Source organism: Acomys russatus, chromosome 23 (assembly GCF_903995435.1).
Source record: "Acomys russatus chromosome 23, mAcoRus1.1, whole genome shotgun sequence".
Lineage (NCBI taxonomy): Eukaryota > Metazoa > Chordata > Mammalia > Rodentia > Muridae > Acomys > Acomys russatus.
Window position 1 is genome coordinate 57,912,397 of NC_067159.1, and position 21,770 is coordinate 57,934,166.

The following is a 21,770-nucleotide window of genomic DNA, read 5'->3' on the forward strand; positions in this document are numbered from 1 at the left end:
TTGAGTCTGCCTAAAACCCAATTTCTTGCCCTTACACAGATGTGCTTTCACCTCTGCACACCTGTAGGAGACTGTGATACAATTCTCTTACCTAGAGCAATCTGTATTCCTGAGCAACTTGACGAACAACTGTGCTTTCAGCACCTCACACCCAGTTCTTACACTGCAATGAAACACCTGAGATGGGCTTTGTCAGCTAAACGGTATTTTAATTCTGTTTGTTCATTCACTTATGATGGACAACTTCAATCATTTTCACCAAAATTATTATTTTAACTGTAAATTTTTATTTGTCCTTTCTGTTGTTCCACTGCACAGCCTTCCCCCATGTACTCAAGAAAGCACAACAGGGGATCTGCAGCTGACACCTTAGCCTGCCTTGCTTTTCAGTCTCCAGCAGGGCCAGCCTCCTTGACCTAATTAGATTTTTCCACCTCCACATGGCTAGTAAATACTATAATTAATTTATAAAGGACTCTGAAACACCAGCTGGCAAATAAGTTCTAGTGATTCCTACAGAATGGGGAAAAGGGCAGTTAGACTGGTGAGTTAAGAAATGTGCACGCATGTTGAGTGCACCCCAGTCTCCTACCCACTGACTTTCTGAAATGTCAGTTATAAAGTATACTAAGTGCACAGTTGGATCACTTTTACGTCACACTTATTTTAAATTCTAAAGAACAGACCATGTGACATAATATGCTCAGAGGTGTATCTTGAAGTCTGTGAGACATATGAGTGTCCATGTAGATTCATACTTTCTAAGCACACTAATAAACTAGTGGCCGAGTTCTCAAGAGAATACCAAAGAAAAAAAAGTGGACAATCAGTTTAAGAGGGGTTTCACATACTGGCAGCAGTTACCATTCAAGAGCCATGGTTGGCAAGACCTAAAAATGGCTCCTAAGATTCCTGATGCCCTGGATTATAACCTCGCCCTGAGTCTAGACAGGGTTTGGGAGTATAATGGGATGACCCTCTTTTTATTAGGTTATGTAATGTACCAAAAGCGGTGGAATCATTTCACCTCCGGCATCACATGGAATATAAGACTCGAGCAACAACAATAGCGGTTGTGAGCAGCTGCAGCAGAAGCAGCAGCAGGATTGGGAGAAGCTCTCCTGTGGGCTTCGGAGCAATAAGCTCCATGGTGTCCGACGGCCACGGAATGCACGTCTGATGTCCGTCTCTAGGAGCTGTGAGAAAGAGCTGGCCAGTATCTGCAAAGAAAACGATGACCTCAATACTCGTGGACTGAGCTCCATAGAACCAGCAAGCAGAATAGCTCACAAGATGATGCCAAGCTTCAGCTGGGATTACAAATAGAAATCTACACCTTGGTACATGCACAATGAGACACTGAGAAGCAACTCCAACTAAGCCCCCCAGCCTTCTCAGCCACAAAAGCTAAGAGATATAGATGTGCTGTCTGTGCCACTAATTTCGTGTTGAATTGATACTCAGCATACACACACACATGCACAGCCAATACAAGCTACCTTTCCCTTTGTGGTTTTCCCACATGGCTTGTGCACAGGGAAACGGACCAGCACTCTAGAACCTTTGGGAATATAAAGGTACAGCTAAGATATAATACTGGGATCTGCAGAAAAAGGAGTGTAGACTGCCAAGCAGAAGTACCCAAAACATTTTGAGGTGACTAGAGAGGACATCTCTCTAACAACAATTTGAATATAAAAGTACAAGTTATGGGCCCACCTGAGGAGTAGCAACGTGTTGAAAAGTATTTGGGGTGAGAAAATGTTCTGTATGGCTATTTATTGTCCAGCTGATGCACAAGAAAACATTCCCTGTTCCCAGGAGGAACCTGTTTGTGTTTTTGTCACAAATGCCATCCTTGGCTAATCTCATAGATCTCACTTTAAGGAAAGGGTGGTGACACTGTTGGTCACTGTAACTTACTCTCTGCAGTCTTCTTTAGTTAAATGCTTTGCCTCTTTGCCTCCCTGATGCCATCTGTTCAGAGCCTATTGTGTCACTACTCATAACCCACAGCATCCACTGTGCAGTCTGCGAGCCACAGTCCCGTGGCCCTCACGGCGTTGTCAATGTGTTTGTGGAAGAGGACCCAGGAAACATGTTATGCTTTGTTGCACAAACACATAAATGCTGTTTGCATATTGCAACATTATAGAATCATAGCATTTACAAAGCAACCCATCTTCTGTCCACACATCTTCTAACCCTTCTGGGCCCCCTCATGGCATCTCTGGAATCCGAACACTGAAAAGCCAGCTGGGAGCCTGCCTCTCTCCCATAGTCACCAGCAGCAAGGGCAGGTGAGGGGCCCTGGGCAAGTCATGAAGCAGTCTCCTTAGGGTAAGCAATGCCCATTGTTTGAACAAAACTTTCAACCACCCAGGAAAGCAGGCTGAAGCTGTGCCAATTAAAAGCAGGAAAAGATATGGTGTAAAGGGGGAAAGCTGGTTTTGCACTGCCACAAGAAAAGCCCTGGCAAGGGACAAGAGTAACCAACATGCCATTTGGAGCCCTGGATGGCAAAAACAATGGATGCAGGGGCAAACTGAAGGAACCTAGAACTACCTGTTCCTCTCTGGGGAACAGGGAGAGTCCACACACAGCTCCACAAGGGTGATTTCTCCAAAGATCAGCAGTGTAGAGTGGGCAGGCCAGAACCCTGGACCCATCCTGGGCTATCATAAGCCACTCTCAAGTTGTGCCTACTCCATCTCAGATGCACTGTAGGGAACTTTTCTGTTGAGTCTCCTAGTAGCTTCACCAACTGCAGTTACTCCTTTATTACAGTAATTGCATGCCACTCACTAGCTCCCATCAGTAGCTCCTCCCCAATGATAGCCACTGTATGAGACTAATTCTGAAGTTATTACACTTAACATAAATAATATAGACTTTTCCATTTTGTGTCTGTATTCTTCAATACTGTGCTTGTGGGTGACACATGCATGGTGTCAACGCAGCTTTGACGTTACTCTTAAGTGTTGCATGCTGTCTTCCGCTAAACAACTGTGTGATTATCTGTTTACTCAGGCTACCATTGATAAAGTCAGGAAACTTCCCACTGGGAGCATCATGAGGAGCCAAGTTACAAACACCGCTGTACATGTCTTCAGTAGAAGCACTCACAGGGCTTAGGAAACACCCTGAGGAGTTTCAGGGGCATAGTGTATGCATGCATTTGTTCTGACTGACCGACAAGTGTTTTTAAGTTCTTCCAGTGCATCTTAGCTCACTGTTACTATCCAGAATCGCAAGCATACCAAATAGCATTAGATTAAGAAAAGTTCAGCTATGATGTCCCCTGGGTAGTATACTCACAGCATGCTGAAACCAAAATACTGTCAGCGAGACCATGTCAATGCTGAGGACACATGCGTGCAATTGATGTGGACTTTAGCTGTCCTCTAACTCCTGGTAGTATAAGCTTCTCTTTGTGCACTTTGATGTACCACATTGTGGTTTTAATTTGCACTTCCCTAACTTGCAGCAACAGAGGATGGGGGCTGGCTCACTGCTGCTTTGTTTTCCCATTCACCACAAGGAAAACTTGGATAAAACACAGCCTCATCTGTGGGCAAACTGCAGCAGAAAGCCAAAGCTTAGTGGTGTGCATTTGTTAATGGTTGCTTCACTTAGCTTTGCTATTTCCTCTTGTAGCTGGCAGTGAAGCTGGTAAATCTGCAATATCAGCACAATTAGTAGTAACTGAATTAATAAAAGAAAAACCACATTGTTTCAAGCCATAGGATCTGAGGAAACACACATCTATGAGCTACCAGTTTGCGAGGAAATACTTAATCACCACTCCTTCTCAACCAGAATGAGAGCAGACAAACTATACGTCTGTATAACACAGAGCAAAGGAAGTCTCTGTAGCCTTGGGGGTAAAAATCAACCCACACCTTTCTCTTTTCTCACACAACTTCACCATGTTGGGGCCCTAGTCAAATGCTACAGCTATGATAAGCTGCTAACACTCCAAGGGAACCTCATATTACCACAAAAAGGACACACTACAAGAGTATGTGGGAGGAATCTAAGGGGGAAATGGATGGAAAAGTGCGCCCTCCAAATCTAGTATGAACCCACACCATTTCTGGGCTTATGTATCAGCTGATCAGGTGCAGAACAAAATCAAAGCAGGATGGAAATAGCTGATGTAATGGACTACAGTTAAAAGAACTGCTACGGTACACTCCAAGTGTTTGTGTATAGGACAGACTCAAATAGCACAGCAGGGGCTCGAGAGTTGGCTCTAGTGGTTAAGATTACTCACTGACTACTCTTCCAGAGGTGCTACATGGTGGCTCACAACTATCTGTAACCCCAGTTCCAAGGGACCCACACCTTCTCCTGGACTCTGAGGGCATCCAGCATGCATGTGGTACACAAACATACATGCAGACAAAACACCCATATACAATGTTTTTAAAAGCACAGCAAATGTTGAGGAGCTAACTGATATAGAACCAGTACTCACATGCAAGACTGAGCCTGTGGTGCCAGCCCAAGGATTACTTGCTAAAAGAAAAGAAAAATTCCACATTACCCAAGATAAAAATCCAAGGGGTGGGGGAGAAATCAGTGATTACAGAATACAAAATAACTGGGAAGGCACTGACAACTATTAAAGTACAACCAAGAGCTTCCAACTGAGATGACCAGGCTGTTATAATTACCAAAGGTGTTAGACATTAAAACTAAAACATAGCTTAACTTTTTTTTCTCCTAGATATGAGCTATATGCTAGAAAACCTTTCTAATGAAAATGGCAGAACCACTCTTTCACATGAGTATTGATCACAATGGCAAAACACAGAGTTTGGGGGCTAACTGTAAGAATTTTTGCATGAGTGTTGTGATAAACTGCAGGTTTGGGGCTTAACTGTCACAATAAAGAATTTTTAACTGTGTAACTGAAATATAGGTGAGCTACATGCAGTTACCTGCAAATTCAGAAACAATGTTGAACTGAAAACAATCCTCTATAGCAACAAATTACCCCTATTTCTCACTTTAAAAACTACATTGTAACACATACAGTACATGAAATAAATCTTTTATAAACCATGAGAATAAACTCAAAGGGCCAGGGTCTTATCTGGGGAAAGGCAGTGAGTTGGAATCAGATGACACCGGTAATTGTATCAATATTGACGTCTTATTTCTAAAACTTTTGGATGGTTCTCATGTGTACAAGGCTTAACTCTTACACATATATTTTTAAAGCTAAGTTTTTAAACATCCCCATAAGGAGAGTTGTCCTCCTTTATCAATACGACTTTTCCATCCAAATACTAAGCGGCCTGGCTACACAAGGATTTCTAAGCCAAGTGGAGCTAAAAGTTAGACCATGTTCTCACAGGGGAAAAAAAAAAAAAAGCCTGGTGTTTTTTTTTTCAGTAGGTGTTTCTGAGGTTCGAAGTTGGTCTGGACGAAACACCAATGTCCGGGGCAACGTGGGCTAAGCCTCATATTCTGTCCAAAAAAATAAAAATAAATAAAATAAAAATTAAATATCTTCTCCAAAGACTCGAACCGCCCACCTTATAGCTCGCCCCAGTAAACCCTAGGCAACAAGCAGGCTCAGGCTTCCGAGTCCAGGTCGAGTCACTTCCGCGTCCGCGCCCCTTGGCCCCGCCCCGGAAGCGGAAGTGCCTTCTTCTGGGTCCTTCAGCCTATAAAGGCCTCTGCTACGCCTGCGGCGCCATGATGGCCGCCGGGCCGGGCTGTCCGCAGGGCGCCTGCGCGGGAACGCGGTGAAGCCTCATCGGGGCACAGCCACAGTTCGGGTGGCGGGTTCTCGGGCGTCGTCTCCGTACGGCGGCTCCAGGCTCGCGGTCAGGAGGCCTGCGTCACCCCCTCTTTACCCCCCCCACCGCTCCCACAGCGGAGGGCGGGTCCGGCGGCGCGCGGGCAGCCCGGCGCGAGGCCCCGCGGCTCCGGTGGGGACGTCGCTGCGGGCGGCCGTGCTCCCGGAGTCCAAGATGTCGACCAAGAATTTCCGAGTCAGTGACGGGGACTGGATCTGCCCTGACAAGAAGTGAGCTCGGCGGCGGGGCGGCGTGGGGTCCGGGGGCGGCGGGGCGGCTCCCGTGAGGGCGGCGGCGGGGCCGCGGCCTTTGTGGGGACGGCGGGGCGGCCGCTGCGGGCCCTGAGCGGTCGCGGGCGGCCCGCACGTGACCCCGCGCGGAGCTCGGCTCTCGGCCCCGTCGCTGTGCGCTCCGAGCCTTCCCGCGGCCGCCGTGCTTTCGGGAGCCTGCTGGCCCTCCCCGGTGACTTGGCTTTTCTACCCGCCAGGGAGCCCGAGCGCATACGTGGCCCGTGAAGCCGGTGTGCTCGGCTGATGGCCCCGGGGATCGCACCGAATAGGTGTCCCTATTTAAAAGGAAAACAAAGCAAAAAAACCAACCCTGTGGTGCACCAGCTCGTGTTCTTAGAGAGCCAGCGCCGGAGGAAGCCCCGGTTGGTTGCCAGCTCTAACCGCTGCAGAGTATAAACTTGAAATTCCTTTGCTAGGAAATAGAGTTAACACCTAGGTAGCGTAGTGTGTGGAGGGCAGGGGAAGCGATGTCACTCATCCTGAGTGGTCGGTGTGATCAGGCGTAGGCACGGAGCAGAACCCAGGCCCTCTTGGGCTGTCACTGAAGGGAACTGACACTTTGCAACCCTTCAGAGATTTAGAAAGACACCAGCCTCTGCCTTCCATGTGGCTCGCAGAAAAATGCGTTGTCTGTTCTTAGCGAAAATACACTCAGATACTTCGAAAGGACTCTTCGATCGTGGTCACCTACCTAAACGAGGCAGAAACAAAGTGTTATTTCTACTGAATACATAAATCAAGGAGACTGTTTTTCAGAATATATTTTCAGTGTTACTTGGGTCATGTCTTTTTTTTTTTTTTTTCTAACAGACAAAAGCAACCTTTTAGGTTGGATGGAGTTATTCAGTGTAGTGTTAAACTTCTGTTTACTTGTTTATCTCATTTTTTTTTAGTCCTGTGGTAGCTGGTTTTCGGTTTTTTAATTTAACCCTTGTTATCACCAGTCGAAGGGAACATTAGTGAATCCCCTGAATCCTTCTGTACTTGTTCTTTCCTGGCAGGTCCATCCACAGGATTTTGGGGAGGGGGCGGCTGTTACTGGCTTTTGGGTATTTTAGACAGCTTCCAAGTGTAGCCGTGGTTGTCCTGAAACTCACAGTTACCTGCCTGCCTCTCCCTCCTGAGTGATGGGATTAAAGGTGTGTGCCACCACGGCCAGCTTGGATACTGTGTTTCTAATTAAAACAAAACATCTGGTATATTGTCTAATTGTTGAAGAAGATTCTGATGACGCCTTGGAACAAGGGAATTTAATGCAACTTTGAGACATGCTAATCTGAAGATAGCAAGGTTTGGGTCCTGACGTGGTCACAACCATAGTTGTGAGTACAAGGTTGAGCTTTTCACTCAGCTCTTGTTTCATCTTAGACATCTAGAAATTACTATTTTAAGTGTTTCTTGTTTTTATTTTCAGGTGTGGAAATGTAAACTTCGCTAGGAGAACCAGCTGTAACAGATGTGGTCGGGGTGAGTGCGCATGGACGGGTCTCTTACTACTGTATAAGCAGCTCGTTTCTTCCCAGGATTTAGACTGCATTTTTTTGTCTGTTTTCAGAGAAGACAACTGAGGCCAAGATGATGAAAGCCGGGGGAACAGAAATAGGAAAGACACTGGCAGAGAAGAGCCGGGGCCTATTTAGTGCAAATGACTGGCAGTGCAAAACGTATGTGCTTCAGACTGCTGTCTGTTACTGTAGCAAAATATTGGCACTTACCACACATTAAGATGTTGAACTTTTTCTAATTATGTGACAAGATACTGTGTCCTTTTAAGCCAAACATTTGTTGATCTTACTGTAAGAATGTTGAAAGGGAAATTTTAAGTTGTATCTTTCCGGGGTGTTCCCAGCTGTTGCTGTGGTAGAGTGTATGAGCTGATAACCAGAGATGGGCAGCATTGAAAGCTCTGTGGTCTACTTCTTGCTACTAAGTAATTGCGTAGTTTTTACTTGGGGTTTTTGTTTGTTTGTCTCTTATAATATGAAAGTACCTTGGAAAGCATAAGTTGCTTTCTATAATAAATTGTTTCATGTTAGATTCCTTAATATTGTTGCTTTTCAAGTTTAGTTTATTTTGTATTAATTTTTCCCAGTCTTCACATTTTGTGCTGTGTAAATAAATCATACGTATATGAAATAACACTGCATCAGAAAAGTGTCTTGTATAAAACTGTGGACACCTGTAGATAGACCTTGAGTCTGTAAGGTAAAATTGTCTACCAATAAACATAGGTCAAAGGATTTCTTAGAGGACACTAAGAACAGTATATTTTTTTAAATTTAGATTATTCATTAATGAACATTACTTCATACTAATTTTTCACCAAAAATTTTCAATTAATATTTTTTTCAATGTTTGGGGCCTTCTGAATTGATGTTTTTTACAATTGTAGTTGCAGTAATGTGAATTGGGCCAGAAGATCAGAGTGTAACATGTGCAATACTCCAAAGTATGCTAAATTAGAAGAAAGAACAGGTAAGACACAGCTGCACTCTAATGCCTCCGTTATTATGCTGCCTTCTCAAGAGAGCACAGGAAAGAAGGAAACCTGTATTTTCTCCTTCAGTTTGTGTGTGTGTGAATGTTCTGTTTATGTAAGCCATACATGGCCTCAAACTCAGTGTATAGCGAAGGATGGCTTTCACCTCTCCACTTCTGCCTCATCCTCCTGTGTGCTGCTGTGATAAGCATGTCCCAGCACATCTTATGTTATTTACAGGGGTTTTCCCCCTTAACACTCAATTTTTTTTCTTTATAATTTCATTGTATGAAATAGTGTTGGGCAGCCCTTCACTAGCATTTGGGGTTCTAGGGTGCTTTGATAGGGCCTTTCTGCCCACCTGAGTGGGTGGGTGGTTGTTGGTAAGGGTACTGCAGCAGCGTGCACCAAGTATGACAGAAAGGTAAAGGATACTCACCCTCTTCCCCCTGACACGGGCTCTCAGTGTAGCCTGGCTGTCCTGGACTTGCTTTGTAGACCAGGCTGGCCTCACACTCACGGAGATCCGCCTGCTTCTGCCTCCCTGATTGCTAGGAGTGCACATGTGCACTGCCACGACTGTGGGTAAAGGATACTTTTAAAGGCATCCTGTTAAGCTTAAAAGATATTCTTAACCTTAGCCACATTTTAGAATTATTAGTGAAACTTCAAAAACACTGTGTTATGGAAATTACTATGTTCTGATTAGATTTAAAGCTCTTTAAGGAAGACAGACTCAAACATGGTACCATGAACAGGGCAAACACAGTCCATGGCTGGGTAGGTTACCGACCTAGGGGAAGCCTGATACAATGGATCTGTTGTTTCTGTATGTCAGCGGTGAACCTGTGGCAGAAAACAGTTTTCCCACTGCCAGCAGTTAACCCAACCATTGATTGTGTCACAAACATGCAGCATGCGAGGCTCTTGAGTAGGTAAAACGACTTTCCTCATTTGCCTTTTTTCCCTAAGTGCACACCACTGTCCCTGTTTGGTTTCTGGAGATCAACCAGAGGCCTAGTGGCAGATAGAGCTCTTGGATCTAGTCCTTGCAGGCTGTTCTTTCTCCACTTGATTGATCAGTCCATCTGTCTATCTGTCTCTGTCTACATGTGTTTATTTTTAATTCTTGATGTGTGAGAGCCTTATTACCTAACATCCTAGGTGTTCTTTGTCATGGCTTGGATTCCACCTATAACTCCCACAAGCAGGTTTGCCTCCTGCAAGTGCTGCCTGTTATTTCCTCCTTCCTGTCAGCGCTCTGGGCTTCTCCCTGTTTAGTCTGTATTCCATCTCCACTGGGTATGTGGACTCTTCAGAGGCCTTCCTTGGGCCTCTCTTAGATCGCTGTGTATTTCCTTCTAAAACCAAAGTTTTAAAGTAACGAGAGATACACTATAATACCCAAACTTGTGTCTCCAGATCAGATTTCTTTGTTTTACCTCCATAGCTACTTGTCTTACAGTGTCATGTAATTGTTGAACCCATTCCATCCTAACTGAGTCTGTGATCCTCTCCTGCGACCTCACTTCTTGAAGAGCTCTGTGACTTGTGCTTAATGCTGCCCTCAGGAAGATTGCTCCTTGGTTCCATGCGCCCTAGCCCTCTGTTCATCTTAACCCTACCTTCAGTGTATGTACTATCTGATAAATATAAATTTAACCCCTGGTTCTTATAAGCCAAGAGCTAGAAGAATTACAAGGGAGAGAAAACTCCTTTTAAAACTTTGTCATAGCAGAAGATAAAGATGTTCTGCACATGTATTTCATAAAGGACCTATCAAGGAAAAAAATTTAAGTTATAAAGATCTCTAAGTACTGCTGTGGCTTTACAACTAAAATAGATCTGACTTATTCGCTATCAGTTTTACTTGTAAAAGACTAGTAATTATTAGTTACATAAATAACCACCATTAATAAAGTTTTCATTTTCTGTTAGCTGGGAAAAATGTGAGCACAATCATTTTGTTATTTGAGTTGTTACAGCAATCTATACCCTCTTTTTAAAGGATATGGAGGTGGTTTTAACGAAAGAGAAAATGTTGAATATATAGAAAGAGAAGAATCTGATGGGGAGTATGATGAGGTAAGCTCTCAGTGGGTAGTTGCAGACTAAATGTTAAGTTAGAGAAATTTAATAAATACCTAGAGTTCAGAAAAACTCTTGAGTGTGTGTATGGGAAGCATACAGTAGAGGGAGTGCATGTGCCCATGTTTGTGTGCCTGTAGAGACCGTAGATTGAAACTGTTGTCTTCTTGTTTTAGGAGATAGTGTCTCCTTTGCTCCATTGAACCTATAACTCATCAACCATTGGCTGGACTAGCTGACCAATGGGGATCCTCCATCTCCACCTGCAAGTGCAGGGATTACAGGCTCAAATTCCCACATCTGCCTTTCTAGATGGAAATGAATAGTTTTTGAAAATAAAATAATTACCATGTGTTTTTAACCTATGGAAATCTTTTGAAATTTTTTTCTCTAGTTCGGACGTAAAAAGAAAAAATACAGGGGGAAGGCAGTTGGTCCTGCGTCCATATTAAAGGAAGTTGAAGATAAAGAGTCAGAGGGAGAAGAAGAGGATGAGGATGAAGATCTGTCTAAATACAAGCTGGATGAGGTGATGTCCCCTGCCCGTTCTTCCCTAATCTTACTGGAACTTTTCTGGAGCACAAGATGCTTTTGACACCTCACTCTCCTGCTCCCACCACAGCAGGGGAGTGAGGAGGACAGCTGTCACCTCGGTGTGAGTTTACAGTCCAGACACGAGGCACTTTGAAGTCTGATCTTAGAAGTCTTGGAATGCAAGTGTTTTAAAAAACAAATGACATGTATTTAACCTCGGAATTATTTATTTTCAATCCTCTAAGCCAAGCTCATAGAAGAGCTAGGTGCCTGATCTTCAGTGTGCTAAGGTGCACACAACCAAGCAAGTGGTTTATTGTAATACAGAGAAAACAGTATTCTAAACTAAGGCTGGTGGTAGTGGACCACGGACTCCGGACAGAGCTGAAACTTGCTGACAGTCTGTTTGGAGCATGTTGTGAGAACCAGGGGGTTTGCTTCCTGACCGTGTCTGGCCATGCGTGGTTCTCCAGCCTCTTCTGTCAGATAGAGGGTGAACTCCCAAGTGGAAAATAAGCCTGCACTGAAATGTTTAGTGACAGACTTACCTGAAAATGTTCGTGTACGATAAATATTCATCCTTTTGGTAGGCATTATTAATATGTAAATGCCTAAATAGAAAAAAATTTTATTAGGACGAGGATGAAGATGATGCTGATCTCTCAAAATATAATCTTGATGCAAGTGAAGAAGAAGATAGTAACAAAAAGAAAACCACCCGACGGAGTCGCTCAAAGTCCCGGTCGACTCACTCCAGGTCTTCATCACGCTCATCCTCCCCCTCCAGTTCAAGGTCCAGGTCCAGGTAAAGGGTGCAGGCCAAGGGTAACGCCAGTCAAAATGTCAGTATCTAACTTTTTACTTACAAACTTTATTTTACTATTTAATTTAAATAAGCTTTTTGTTTCAACTATTTCAATCAAGTCTCCTTAGCTAGACTTTATCTTTGTACTCTGCATAGAAGTTGCTTGTTCTGTGTCACCCTCTTAGCTTTGTCTAGAGTAACTTAAATACAAAAAGCACTGTGTAAGAGATGTACATCTAAGTCACTGTGTTTTCAGATGTTGTCAAGTAAAATGAAGATTATTTCAGTATGTTAGAGGGTTAGCTCTTAACATTTTTCTGGTTATTAATGATATTTGCACAACTTTTGATTATTTTGTGATTAGTCTTCTGAATAAAGAAACAAATCCAGCCTTGGATGCTTACGCTTCTATAGAGTCTGGCATATTTAGTTGTTGTAAACATGAATTTGATAACATGACTAAAAGTAGCAACACAAGCCGGATGTGGTGGTGCACACCTTTAATCCCAGCCCTCAGGAAATAGAGGTAGGCAGATCTCTGTGAGTTTGAAGACAGCCAGGGCTGTTACACAGAGAAACCGTGTCTCAAACAAAACAAAACAAAAAAGCAACAATACTTTGTACAGATCAGAACTAATGGCCAATTATTTTTAGTCATATTTAGAATAAATGTGTTGCCAGCCATTTTTAGAGTAGTTCTGATGACTGGGGAAATCTACCCCAGTGATAGAGCCTTGTCCAGCATGTAAGGAGCCCTACTCGAGACCGAGTTTCTGTTCCTCCCCTACAAAAAATATGCAATTCTGAGATAAAAATGTGACAGTCTCTCTTTGTGAGGACAAAGTGAAAATGGTGTCAGAGATGTCGTTTGTGGTTTTCAGAGCATAAGTGTTGTGTTTCCCTCGGCACACAGTAGTGAAACTAATGGAGAGCACTAGGCTTTGTGTTTAGAGAGAAGCAAGTGAAGAGTGGACATCAAAAGGAGTGTGGCAGTCAGGGTTTTCTGCCCACTAGACATTGGAAATAGTTTTTCAAGTGAAAATGGTAAGAGCACTATGGAGAATTGAAACGTAAGCTGTAGCACCACGTAATGACCTGGTGGTGCTCTTTTCTTACAACCTAGAGGCCTTTTGGTAATTTAATCGGGCTTGGAAAGTGGTCACTGAGTTTTTTTAAACCTAGTTTAAGCCTATAGTAAGAAGCTTTGTTTGAGTATTATTGCTTGGAAAATGCGACTCTTGCATGGACACCTTTTTATGGGAAAAGTGCACTCTTAATAATTGTCTTTCTTTCAGTGTTCATATCACAAAGCTAAAAAATGTGGTCCTAGGGGAAAAAATGCTTCCATGTTGTTCCAGGTCCCGTTCAAGAAGCTCTTCCAGCTCGCAGTCAAGGTCTCACTCCGGTTCCAGAGAACATTCCAGATCCCGTGGTTCGAAATCAAGGTGAATGAGGTAGCACCTCTCTGTAAAGCAGAGAGGAACATCCTTACAGGCTGCAGGAGGCCCTGCCGCTTTCCCTCATGACTCGGCTTCTGTTTGTCAGCTGTATGCTAGTACTAGGGAGCTAACGCACTTGCCTCAGCTTATCTCACCACACAATGTTCCCATGGCACAGTGCACCAAGACGCTACCGTGGCTAAAGACGGGGCGGCTGCGCGGCCATAGCTGAGATGTGTGTACTGTAGGAAGGTGAAGCCAAGTTACGCCATCGCATAGCCACTGTATTGATGTTACGTTTGCAGTTGTTAACTTAAACTTGACACAAATGAAAAGTTACTGCAGAAGACCAGCCAGCCTATTGTACAGCTTCAAAACATTTTGTTTTATAAGTAGATGTTTACAGAAGCAGCTTTGCCAGTTTTATCTCAGCTTCTAATGAGTGCTGTGTGTGTCTAGTCAATCTCCTTGACTTTAAAGTTATCTGTGTAACAAACATCCCTCTTAAAAGTAAGCCAAGTAGGATGTTAGCTAGGGTTTGATATAAGCAATGCCATGAACATTTCACTTGTGTTTAGTCAAATAGCAAAGGAAAATGGTAAAGAAGCATTTGAAACGCTAGTTTTTACTTTCTTGAAAAAATCTTCTGTACTTCATCAAGATATGCTGCCTTTATGTGAAGTCACTGTATTGTTGTCTACTGCAGGCGCGCAGCATTAATACGAAAGCCTCTAGAATCCCACTTGTGGGAATTCACATTGATGTTTCCTAACAGCGCTCTGGAGAAAGGTTCATTTACTTGAGCCCATTCTAGCGTTTGAGGGCAGCTACCGTTGAGTCCCACTGAGGAGAAGAGTGATGGTACACTCACTGAGCCAGTGCACAGTAGCGCAAAGGTGCTTTCTTCTGTGTATTAACGTGTTGGTGCTCACTTCAAACCCTGGCGTCTTGGTGTGGGCCCTTTGGGAACTGGAGGGCTGAGGTTCACCGAGCAGCCTTCATATCCTTCCCAAACATTGTAATTGCTTACAACTTTGCAAAGAAGTCTCCTTTTGGGCTTTCTCATTTTATTTTAAGCCCAAAGGTGAATTTTTTGGGAAGTTTGAGCTAACTTACTTCAACCAAAAATGTAGATGAAGATCAATTTGCATTTTAAATTGCACATTTACTTCCACCTAAAACATGAATATTACTACTTCATAGCACACGTCTAAGCACAAGTTAAGTTTTAAAGTTGGCATTTTCCTTAACTACTTCGCAGTGTAGTGTCCTTTTTATGGGCCATGTCCTTCAGCTCTCTGTAGTACCTTACCTGTAAGAAGTTAAGTTCATTGTCCTCAACAAGCTTTACATAAATAACATGGATTTACCCCACAAACGGAAGGACCTATTTTCTGACTATAAAGTCACAGAATTGAAGTTACCTCTTGATTTCACTATTTATATACTTTAAATTGGAAAGCTATAAGCAGTTATAAAAATATTCTGTCTTAATTCAGTAAGCTTCTTTTTAATTGCCATGGGGTAAATAGAGTTTTCTTAAACATGAAATTAAAATGCTTATGCGTAAATAGAACATGTTCATGGTTGACCCAGAAGCCTTCTGCTGAGTAAGCAGTAAGTATTCCCTCTTATAAAATCCTCATAGTCACAATCCTGTTTGCTTTGGGGAACTGAACAGTCTTCACTTCTGCCTTTAATGAAACGTCTGCTTTGTCTCTCAATCAATGAAGATCCAGCTCCAGGTCCCACAGGGGCTCTTCCTCCCCACGAAAAAGATCTTACTCGAGTTCTTCATCATCTCCTGAGAGAGACAGGAAGAGGAGTCGCTCTAGACCTTCTTCACCCGCTGTTCGCAAAAAAAGACGAACGAGATCACGGTCACCCGAAAGGTTTGGGTTTCTGTAGAATAAGAATGGGTGCTCTTATGTGTATTTTGTAGGTGGACTCTCTAGGCGAGGGTTAGATTTCTTTCTCCTTTGTTCTTTTAATTATATTTTTTATCTTTAAATGTCAAAATTCAGATTACTTTCTTTAGCTTGCTTATTAGCTTTAGAAAATATTAACAGGACAGACTATTCTCTGATCATTTTATTGTTTGAATTTTATTTCCATGTATATTATTATAGCCAACTCTCGGTTATTTTGGTGTTTTTAAAGATTGAAACCCAAAAGCTGTATGTTGAAATAATTTACCTGTGTTTGTTTTTTGTTTTTTGTTTTTTTTTAATTAAATATTAGAAATGGTAGGGATCCTAGGTTACCTGATTAGGAATAACTTGCAGAATTGTTGGGATCTGTAAATACGTGCACGTGCGTTTGCTTAGTAAGTGACTTACTTTGAAATTTCCTTTACATGGAAATTAAGTTTGTAGTCAGCACTTTCTTATCTTACACTCCAGACCACTTCTCTCTTTTGAGGAGGACCTTCTCTGGGTCCTTGTGTCTAGAGTGCATCTTCTGCAACAGACTTGATTATTTGGTTTCACTAATTGTTCTTGGTTCTCAATGTCATAATTAATGATTTGTGGCTTCATTTGTAACCTTGGCAAATTTTCCATATTCTCTCAGCTTGTGAAAGAAGAGTAACAGTTAGAGTCTGGTGACAGCTAGGTTCAGAGGGTAGACTGCTATTCCTACTCTCTCAGGTTAGATGATGCCCAATCTTCTGCCTATGCACTGTGTATAAGAAAGTTACTCTGTCCTGAGGGAAATTCACTGTTGACTTCGTAACCACTTCTGCAAATTCTTATCTTAGCCACATATAACCCCCTAGTTTGTTGTCATCTAAACTTAATGCACATGTTCTTTATTCCATAAGCCAGGTGATTGGTGAAAACATTAAACAACCCTGAGCCCAGGGCCAACCCCTACGGAACACCTCCACTTTGCCCAGGTTGATACTGACTTACTCATATTGGCTGCATGACTCTAGCACTTTAACTAACTGTACAGTCACCTTATGTGATCTAGACTTCCAAAACTACATTGCGTTGAATGTACTTTCTCATGCACTCAGAAGCCTTGCTGTGTTACATAGAGACCTGGTGTGCTCTCTGTGGGACAGCTGACATTGATTTTATTACACACCTTCTTTGTACATGTATATGATTATGGGCGTTTCCCTCATTTACCTTGAATAATTGAGAGGTGGCTATATTTGAAATGAGTGTATATTCTTAAATTGTAGAGAGTGTTGAGTTAAAATCACACCAATTCCAGGCTCACATCCAAAAGTATGTGTAAGCTACCTTAGGTTTTATACTCCTGTAAGCATCAAGGTCCCTAGTGTTTGCTCTGCTGTTTTTGGTGTTTGCAGTCTTAGGAACAGAGGCTTCATTTAGTGCTGTTTACAGACCATGCTGCCCTCTTATGTCTTACAGGCACCACAGGTCGTCTTCCGGATCAACCCATTCTGGTTCCCGTTCAAGTTCAAAAAAGAAATGATGTATTAAAATTTACATCTTTAAAAAACACATTGAGTACAGTGCATGAAGCATATTTTTTAGGACATTGATGTCTCATTTGGTCAGAAGTGCTACATCTGCTAGTAGAGGTGCATGCCTTTATTGCTTTTCAAAAGAATACAACTGTTTGTGAAATTGAAAGTACATTGCATTTTAAGCCATACTGTTCCCCCAGATGAATGCTCTGTTCATTATTTACAACCATCTGCTTCGTTCAAAACCATCATAGCTATAACAGAGTACTTTGTTTCCTAAGTTAAATCCTTGTCCTTTTCATTCCTAAATGTCTTATTGACAGAGACGGGGTTGCCTGGCCTTGCCTGGACTTCAGGCACATGGCAAGGCTAGTTAAACTAGTTGGAGGAACCAATTCTTGTTCCTGTGGGAGGAGCACTCAACCCGGTCGTGTTGATTACCTGTGCCAGTAGGTTCTTACCAGAAGTTAACTACAAAGCCGCACAGCTGACACCTGGGAACTGTAGTTTCTCTGTGCTGAAGGTGCCTTAGACTCCGTGTCTCTCCTGTCAGCCTCACACCACGGCTAACACAGGAGCATCGCGGGGGGAGGGAAAGGTCATCCGCATCTCACTCCAGATGTCTGAGAGACAAGTCTTAAGAAATGTGGGTATCCTTTAAATCTAGTTACCAAATATTGTACTTGATTGACAAAGGTTTTAAAAAGGACAAATCATAGTTAATGAGCAAATGGAAGAAAGCTTTTGAAACCTATTCTCAGTGACAGGCTGTCAGAGACATGAATTTAAGTGAACATTTGCCTTGAGATGTCTGATTTTCAACGCTGTAGATATTGAAGTAACAAGAATTCTTATATCTGCATGATTTAAGCAAAATCATTTTCTCCTCACCTGAAAAAACATATGGCTTAAAATGCTTTCAGAGTTTTATTTCTCAAATTAAAATCTGGTCACTTGAGATCCATTTTGTTCTCTGGTTTAGAAATTCAAAGGTTTCTCTTAACAGTCTCTTCCGCAGCAAAGCAAGGTAAGTATCTAAGGGACCGACAGTTGTGCTGGGCTCCTTGTTAGGGAGTTATTTTTCCTGTTTCTCCTCTCCTTTAGTATTTGTCTTCTGCAGTTTAAATAAGTAAAGCATTCTAAGATGTCTAGTAGACAGATCAAACAAAATGTTTTTATTTTAAAGTGAGTGTTTTTCTCCTCAACTGAACTAAAGATGAAAACAAAATACCGTACGTAGAAATATTTTGGTAATATTTTTACAAGCTTTCCTATGTTTTGCTTTTGTCTTATTTTCCTTGCTACATTTACTGTAGGTTGCACATGAACTCTTACTCTCTTGTAATTGTGCCTCAGACTTCTCAAAAGTCGACTTTCTGAGTTGCCCAGCTCTTCTAGATCCAACGTGTTAGCCTTGGTTTGTTCTTGTGCTTTCTGTATTTAAAACTTGGGCTGTACTAGGCAAATACAAGATTATAAATTTAGTTAATAGGAGTTTACAAACAGTTTAGATGATTATGATTTGATTTGGTTTAATTGAGCTGTAGACAAATGTAAATAAAATCTGTGAGTCAAGCATCAAGTGTTGTTTATTAGAAGTAAACTAGAAAGTTTTAAGCTCTGATCGAATGTTCTAAACTCATAATATTTTTTTTTTTTACTGTTCACTTTGTTGTGCTCACTTTCAGACATAACAAACAAGGTGACAACTTGGAGTGCTTGAGCTTGTCATGTGTGTGCTGGCTGCCCGGACATCCCATACCTCACTCCCTAGGGTCAGTTAGGATAGTCACAATGGTCTTTAAGTTCCTTATGATTCCACTGGCATCCAGAACAACTGTCAGTACAAGGCAGCTGGAAAGATGATTGGGCATTTGCTGCCATTCTGTGTCCCTTTGCTGCCTGGTGCTCAGGCCCCCTGGTAGGGCCTAAGAAGGGCTCTGTGGCCTGCTTTTGGGTTTTGTTGCTGTTGTTTGTTTGTTTTGTTGTTGTTTTGTTTTGTTTTTTCTAAGGTAAGAATGCCGTCATGGCTTTCTTAACCTGGAAGTTGTATTATTTTGGGAAAATAGAGAACACTTTTTGTTGAGTTGGTTTTATTTGTTGTTGGTGTATGTGATATGTGGGGTGGGATACACATGCCATGTATGGAAGTGGAGGTCAGGGAGCACCTTTGTGGGGTCCATTCGCTCCACCTGCGTGGCGGCTCCAGGTCATCAGTCTCACATTGTTGGGTGGCCAGCACTTTAACCCACTGAATCAGCTCACCAGGCAGACCACACGGTCGTGGAAGGTTAAAGCACAATGCAATGAAAAGCTTGTTTGCGGGAATCAGAGGAGCCAAGTCTATAATGACAGATTTTGGTATTAGGTCTTATTTTAAAAAAAAAAAAAAAAAAGCAACAACAACAACAAAAACCAAAGCAAAACAGATGAACTTCTTTGGTAAAGCAATTGTTAAAATATTTTTTAGCATAGTAACTTGATGAAGAAGCTGTGGGTGGGCACTTTTGGGATAGCTGTTTATATAAAAGTTGCAAAGGTTATATATACTTAAACTGGCTCCTTATTTCCAGTATTTGTTAACATTGTGGATCCATGAGTTTCTTAAAACTAAGGAATAATGCTGGTATAGTGTTTATGTTTTGTCTTTGTTTTTTGTTGTTTGCTTTTTTCCGACAGTGTTCATACATATATGTAAGGGTCTTAGTCATACCCACCCACGAGGCCGTTGGGACCCTGCTGACATGAGCCATTCCCACCTTCATATCCTCTTTTTAACCCAGAGTCCAGTCAGTGCTGCCTGCATGAGCATGGGCAGCCTACCAGCCACTAAACACTGAAGAAGATGACTCCCTGTTCTAGTCTCTACTGATTTCTTTTGCTGTGGTAAAACAATCTGAACAAAAACAACTTAAAGGATAAGGACTATACTCCATCTTATACTTCCAGGCCATGTTTCTTCAGTGAAGGAGGGAGGTCAGGAACCTGAAGGCAGCACTGCTTGCTCATGCTTGCAGCGTTAATAACTCAAAGCCAGGGAAACACAGCCGGAGTCATGGAGATTACCACTTGCTAACTGTCTTGCCAACTGGTCCCATGCTCCGCTAGCTTTCTTATACAGGTCAGGCCTACCTGTCTAGAGATAGTACCGCCTGGGCCCTCTCACCTCAGCCATTAAGACAGGCTTTCACAGACATTGCAGTAGTCAGTACAGATCTGGGCAGTTGTTCAGTTGAGATGATCTCTTCTTACCAGGTGACTCAGTGTATCAAGGTGACAAGAAAAATTAACCAGGACTTCACTCCCCTGGCTACCATGAAATTCTGGCTTTTCATTTGTCCCTGAATCTAGTCTAGATACACTAATTATAATGCCTTCTTAATCCCCAGTGTCATAGTTTGTCACTCTTGTCTTTGATAACTTGGCAGCCTTGAAGGATTCTGCCCAGGTCACACAGTTGTTATCGATGTGAAGAGACCAGGACTAGGGCAAAGAAAACCATTTAATTGGGACTGACTTACAGGTTCAGAGGCTCCCTCTGATGGGAGCGTGGCAGCACACAGACCGGGTGCTGGAAAAGAAACCAAGACTTTACATCTGGATCAACAGGCAGCAGGAAGAGAGACAGTGTTCCTCTCTTAAGCATCAAAACTGCAACATCCAGCCCGCTGACTCTAACAAGGCTATAGCCCCAATCATGCCACTCCTGTAAGTCTGCGGGGGCCATTTTTATTAAAGCCACCCCACATAGCTATCACCTACCCCACTGGGATTCCGTAGTGAAGAGCCCCTGGCCTGGGGAATGCAGGACGGGGTGGGGGGTGGAGTATGTCCTGTAGCTGGTAAGGACTAGGGGTGCTAGGAGAGCCTAGAGGCCAGGTCTGCATGTTAGAAAGTGCCTATGGCTTGGCAAGGGTCTGGAACTCGACCTTAGCCTCAGCTTTTAGTTAGGGCAGTTTGATTCTTAATATCCTAATAAGTGGACTACCACCAGTAAAGGAATGGGAAATACAAAATCCACTCTCGAATTCTGACTAGGAAAGACTTGTTTTTCCATTTGGTCTTGTCTTCATTTGCCCACACTTGTTACTTATTTTGCTGCTTAGATGGATTTATATCACAGCACGTTTACAGGTTGCCTATGTTTCTACGGAAAGGCCTCCCTCTTCCAACGGAAAGGGAAGTAGATGGAAGATTAGATGGTGTGGTGCAAGGCCAGCCAGGTGTACGCCATGGAAATACAAATCAGAAGTGTAGGTGGGGTACCAACTGACCATTAAAGAGAGAAAAGAATTCACCACTAGCTCTGACCAAAGACTTAAATATCCTTTTTTCACTGAGTTTTAATGGCATAGGGCAACATCCGCATGAATATGCTTAATGTTTAATTTACAAGCATAATCTGTGGTGGGGCTTGTATGTGCTAGTAAAGTTCCTAACTGCCGTGCTGCTGAAGAGAGAAGCTAAAGCACACTTGTGCAAAATGGTTGTACGGTGCAGTGTTGTGTCTCGTCTTGAAGGTAAGCTAGTTTATACACTGAACCCAAAGCAGACATTAAATGGAATAAAAAATTAATGAGCCTGTGAAAGGGATGTGTCCTACATACTCCACTGAAAAGAAACACAATGAAGTTATTAAAGCCAAACAGTATCACTAGAGGTAATGAACAAACACCACAGTTAGAAATGCACCTGTCTACTTAAACCAAATGGAAACATGTTCTTACCAAGAGTAAACAAAATACGAGTAAAAAGTGAGTTGGCTCCTGAAGTGTACATGAAAGCTGTGAGTAATGAGTAAGATCAGCGGATTGAAAGTCTTTTTGCTGCACCTAGGTGTCTTCAGAATATAAAACAAAAATGAGCTGCAAAGGCGAAAT

The 21,770-nt window shown here is 42.6% G+C and overlaps 1 protein-coding gene and 1 long non-coding RNA gene across 3 annotated transcripts; one reads left to right on the forward strand and one right to left on the reverse strand.

Moving 5' to 3' along the window:
• Window positions 1-1,087: 1,087 nt before the first annotated feature.
• LOC127206228 (uncharacterized) lies at window positions 1,088-5,853 on the reverse strand. The gene is made up of 3 exons (XR_007832784.1): window positions 5,547-5,853; window positions 4,481-4,521; window positions 1,088-1,220 (listed from the first exon to the last, which is right to left on the reverse strand). It is a non-coding gene; the product is annotated as an uncharacterized LOC127206228 (long non-coding RNA).
• Window positions 5,854-5,903: 50 nt separating this feature from the next.
• On the forward strand, window positions 5,904-17,461 carry Zranb2 (zinc finger RANBP2-type containing 2). Of its 2 annotated transcripts, XM_051165493.1 has the most exons (11): window positions 5,929-6,043; window positions 7,518-7,570; window positions 7,659-7,767; window positions 8,496-8,578; window positions 10,591-10,667; window positions 11,065-11,199; window positions 11,840-12,009; window positions 13,368-13,454; window positions 15,182-15,340; window positions 16,270-16,344; window positions 16,832-17,461. In XM_051165493.1, the coding sequence occupies exons 1-10, from the start codon at window positions 5,988-5,990 to the stop codon at window positions 16,301-16,303; spliced, it is 963 nt and encodes a 320-aa protein (XP_051021450.1). In that variant the 5' UTR covers window positions 5,929-5,987; the 3' UTR covers window positions 16,304-16,344; window positions 16,832-17,461. The 2 variants fall into 2 exon arrangements, with proteins under 2 accessions (XP_051021449.1, XP_051021450.1); XM_051165492.1 differs by lacking the exon at window positions 16,270-16,344 and having other exon boundaries at window positions 5,904-6,043.
• The last annotated feature ends 4,309 nt before the right edge of the window (window positions 17,462-21,770 follow it).

What these genes read in the sequence shown, in the direction of transcription:
- Zranb2 (XM_051165492.1), top strand. Translation starts at nt 5,988, where the DNA reads ATGTCGACCAAGAATTTCCGAGTCAGTGACGGGGACTGGATCTGCCCT. An exon ending in AATGACTGGCAGTGCAAAAC is followed by an intron (nt 7,768 to 8,495) that starts GTATGTGCTTCA and finishes TTACAATTGTAG; the next exon opens with TTGCAGTAATGTGAATTGGG. An exon ending in AGTTCAAGGTCCAGGTCCAG is followed by an intron (nt 12,010 to 13,367) that starts GTAAAGGGTGCA and finishes ATGTTGTTCCAG; the next exon opens with GTCCCGTTCAAGAAGCTCTT.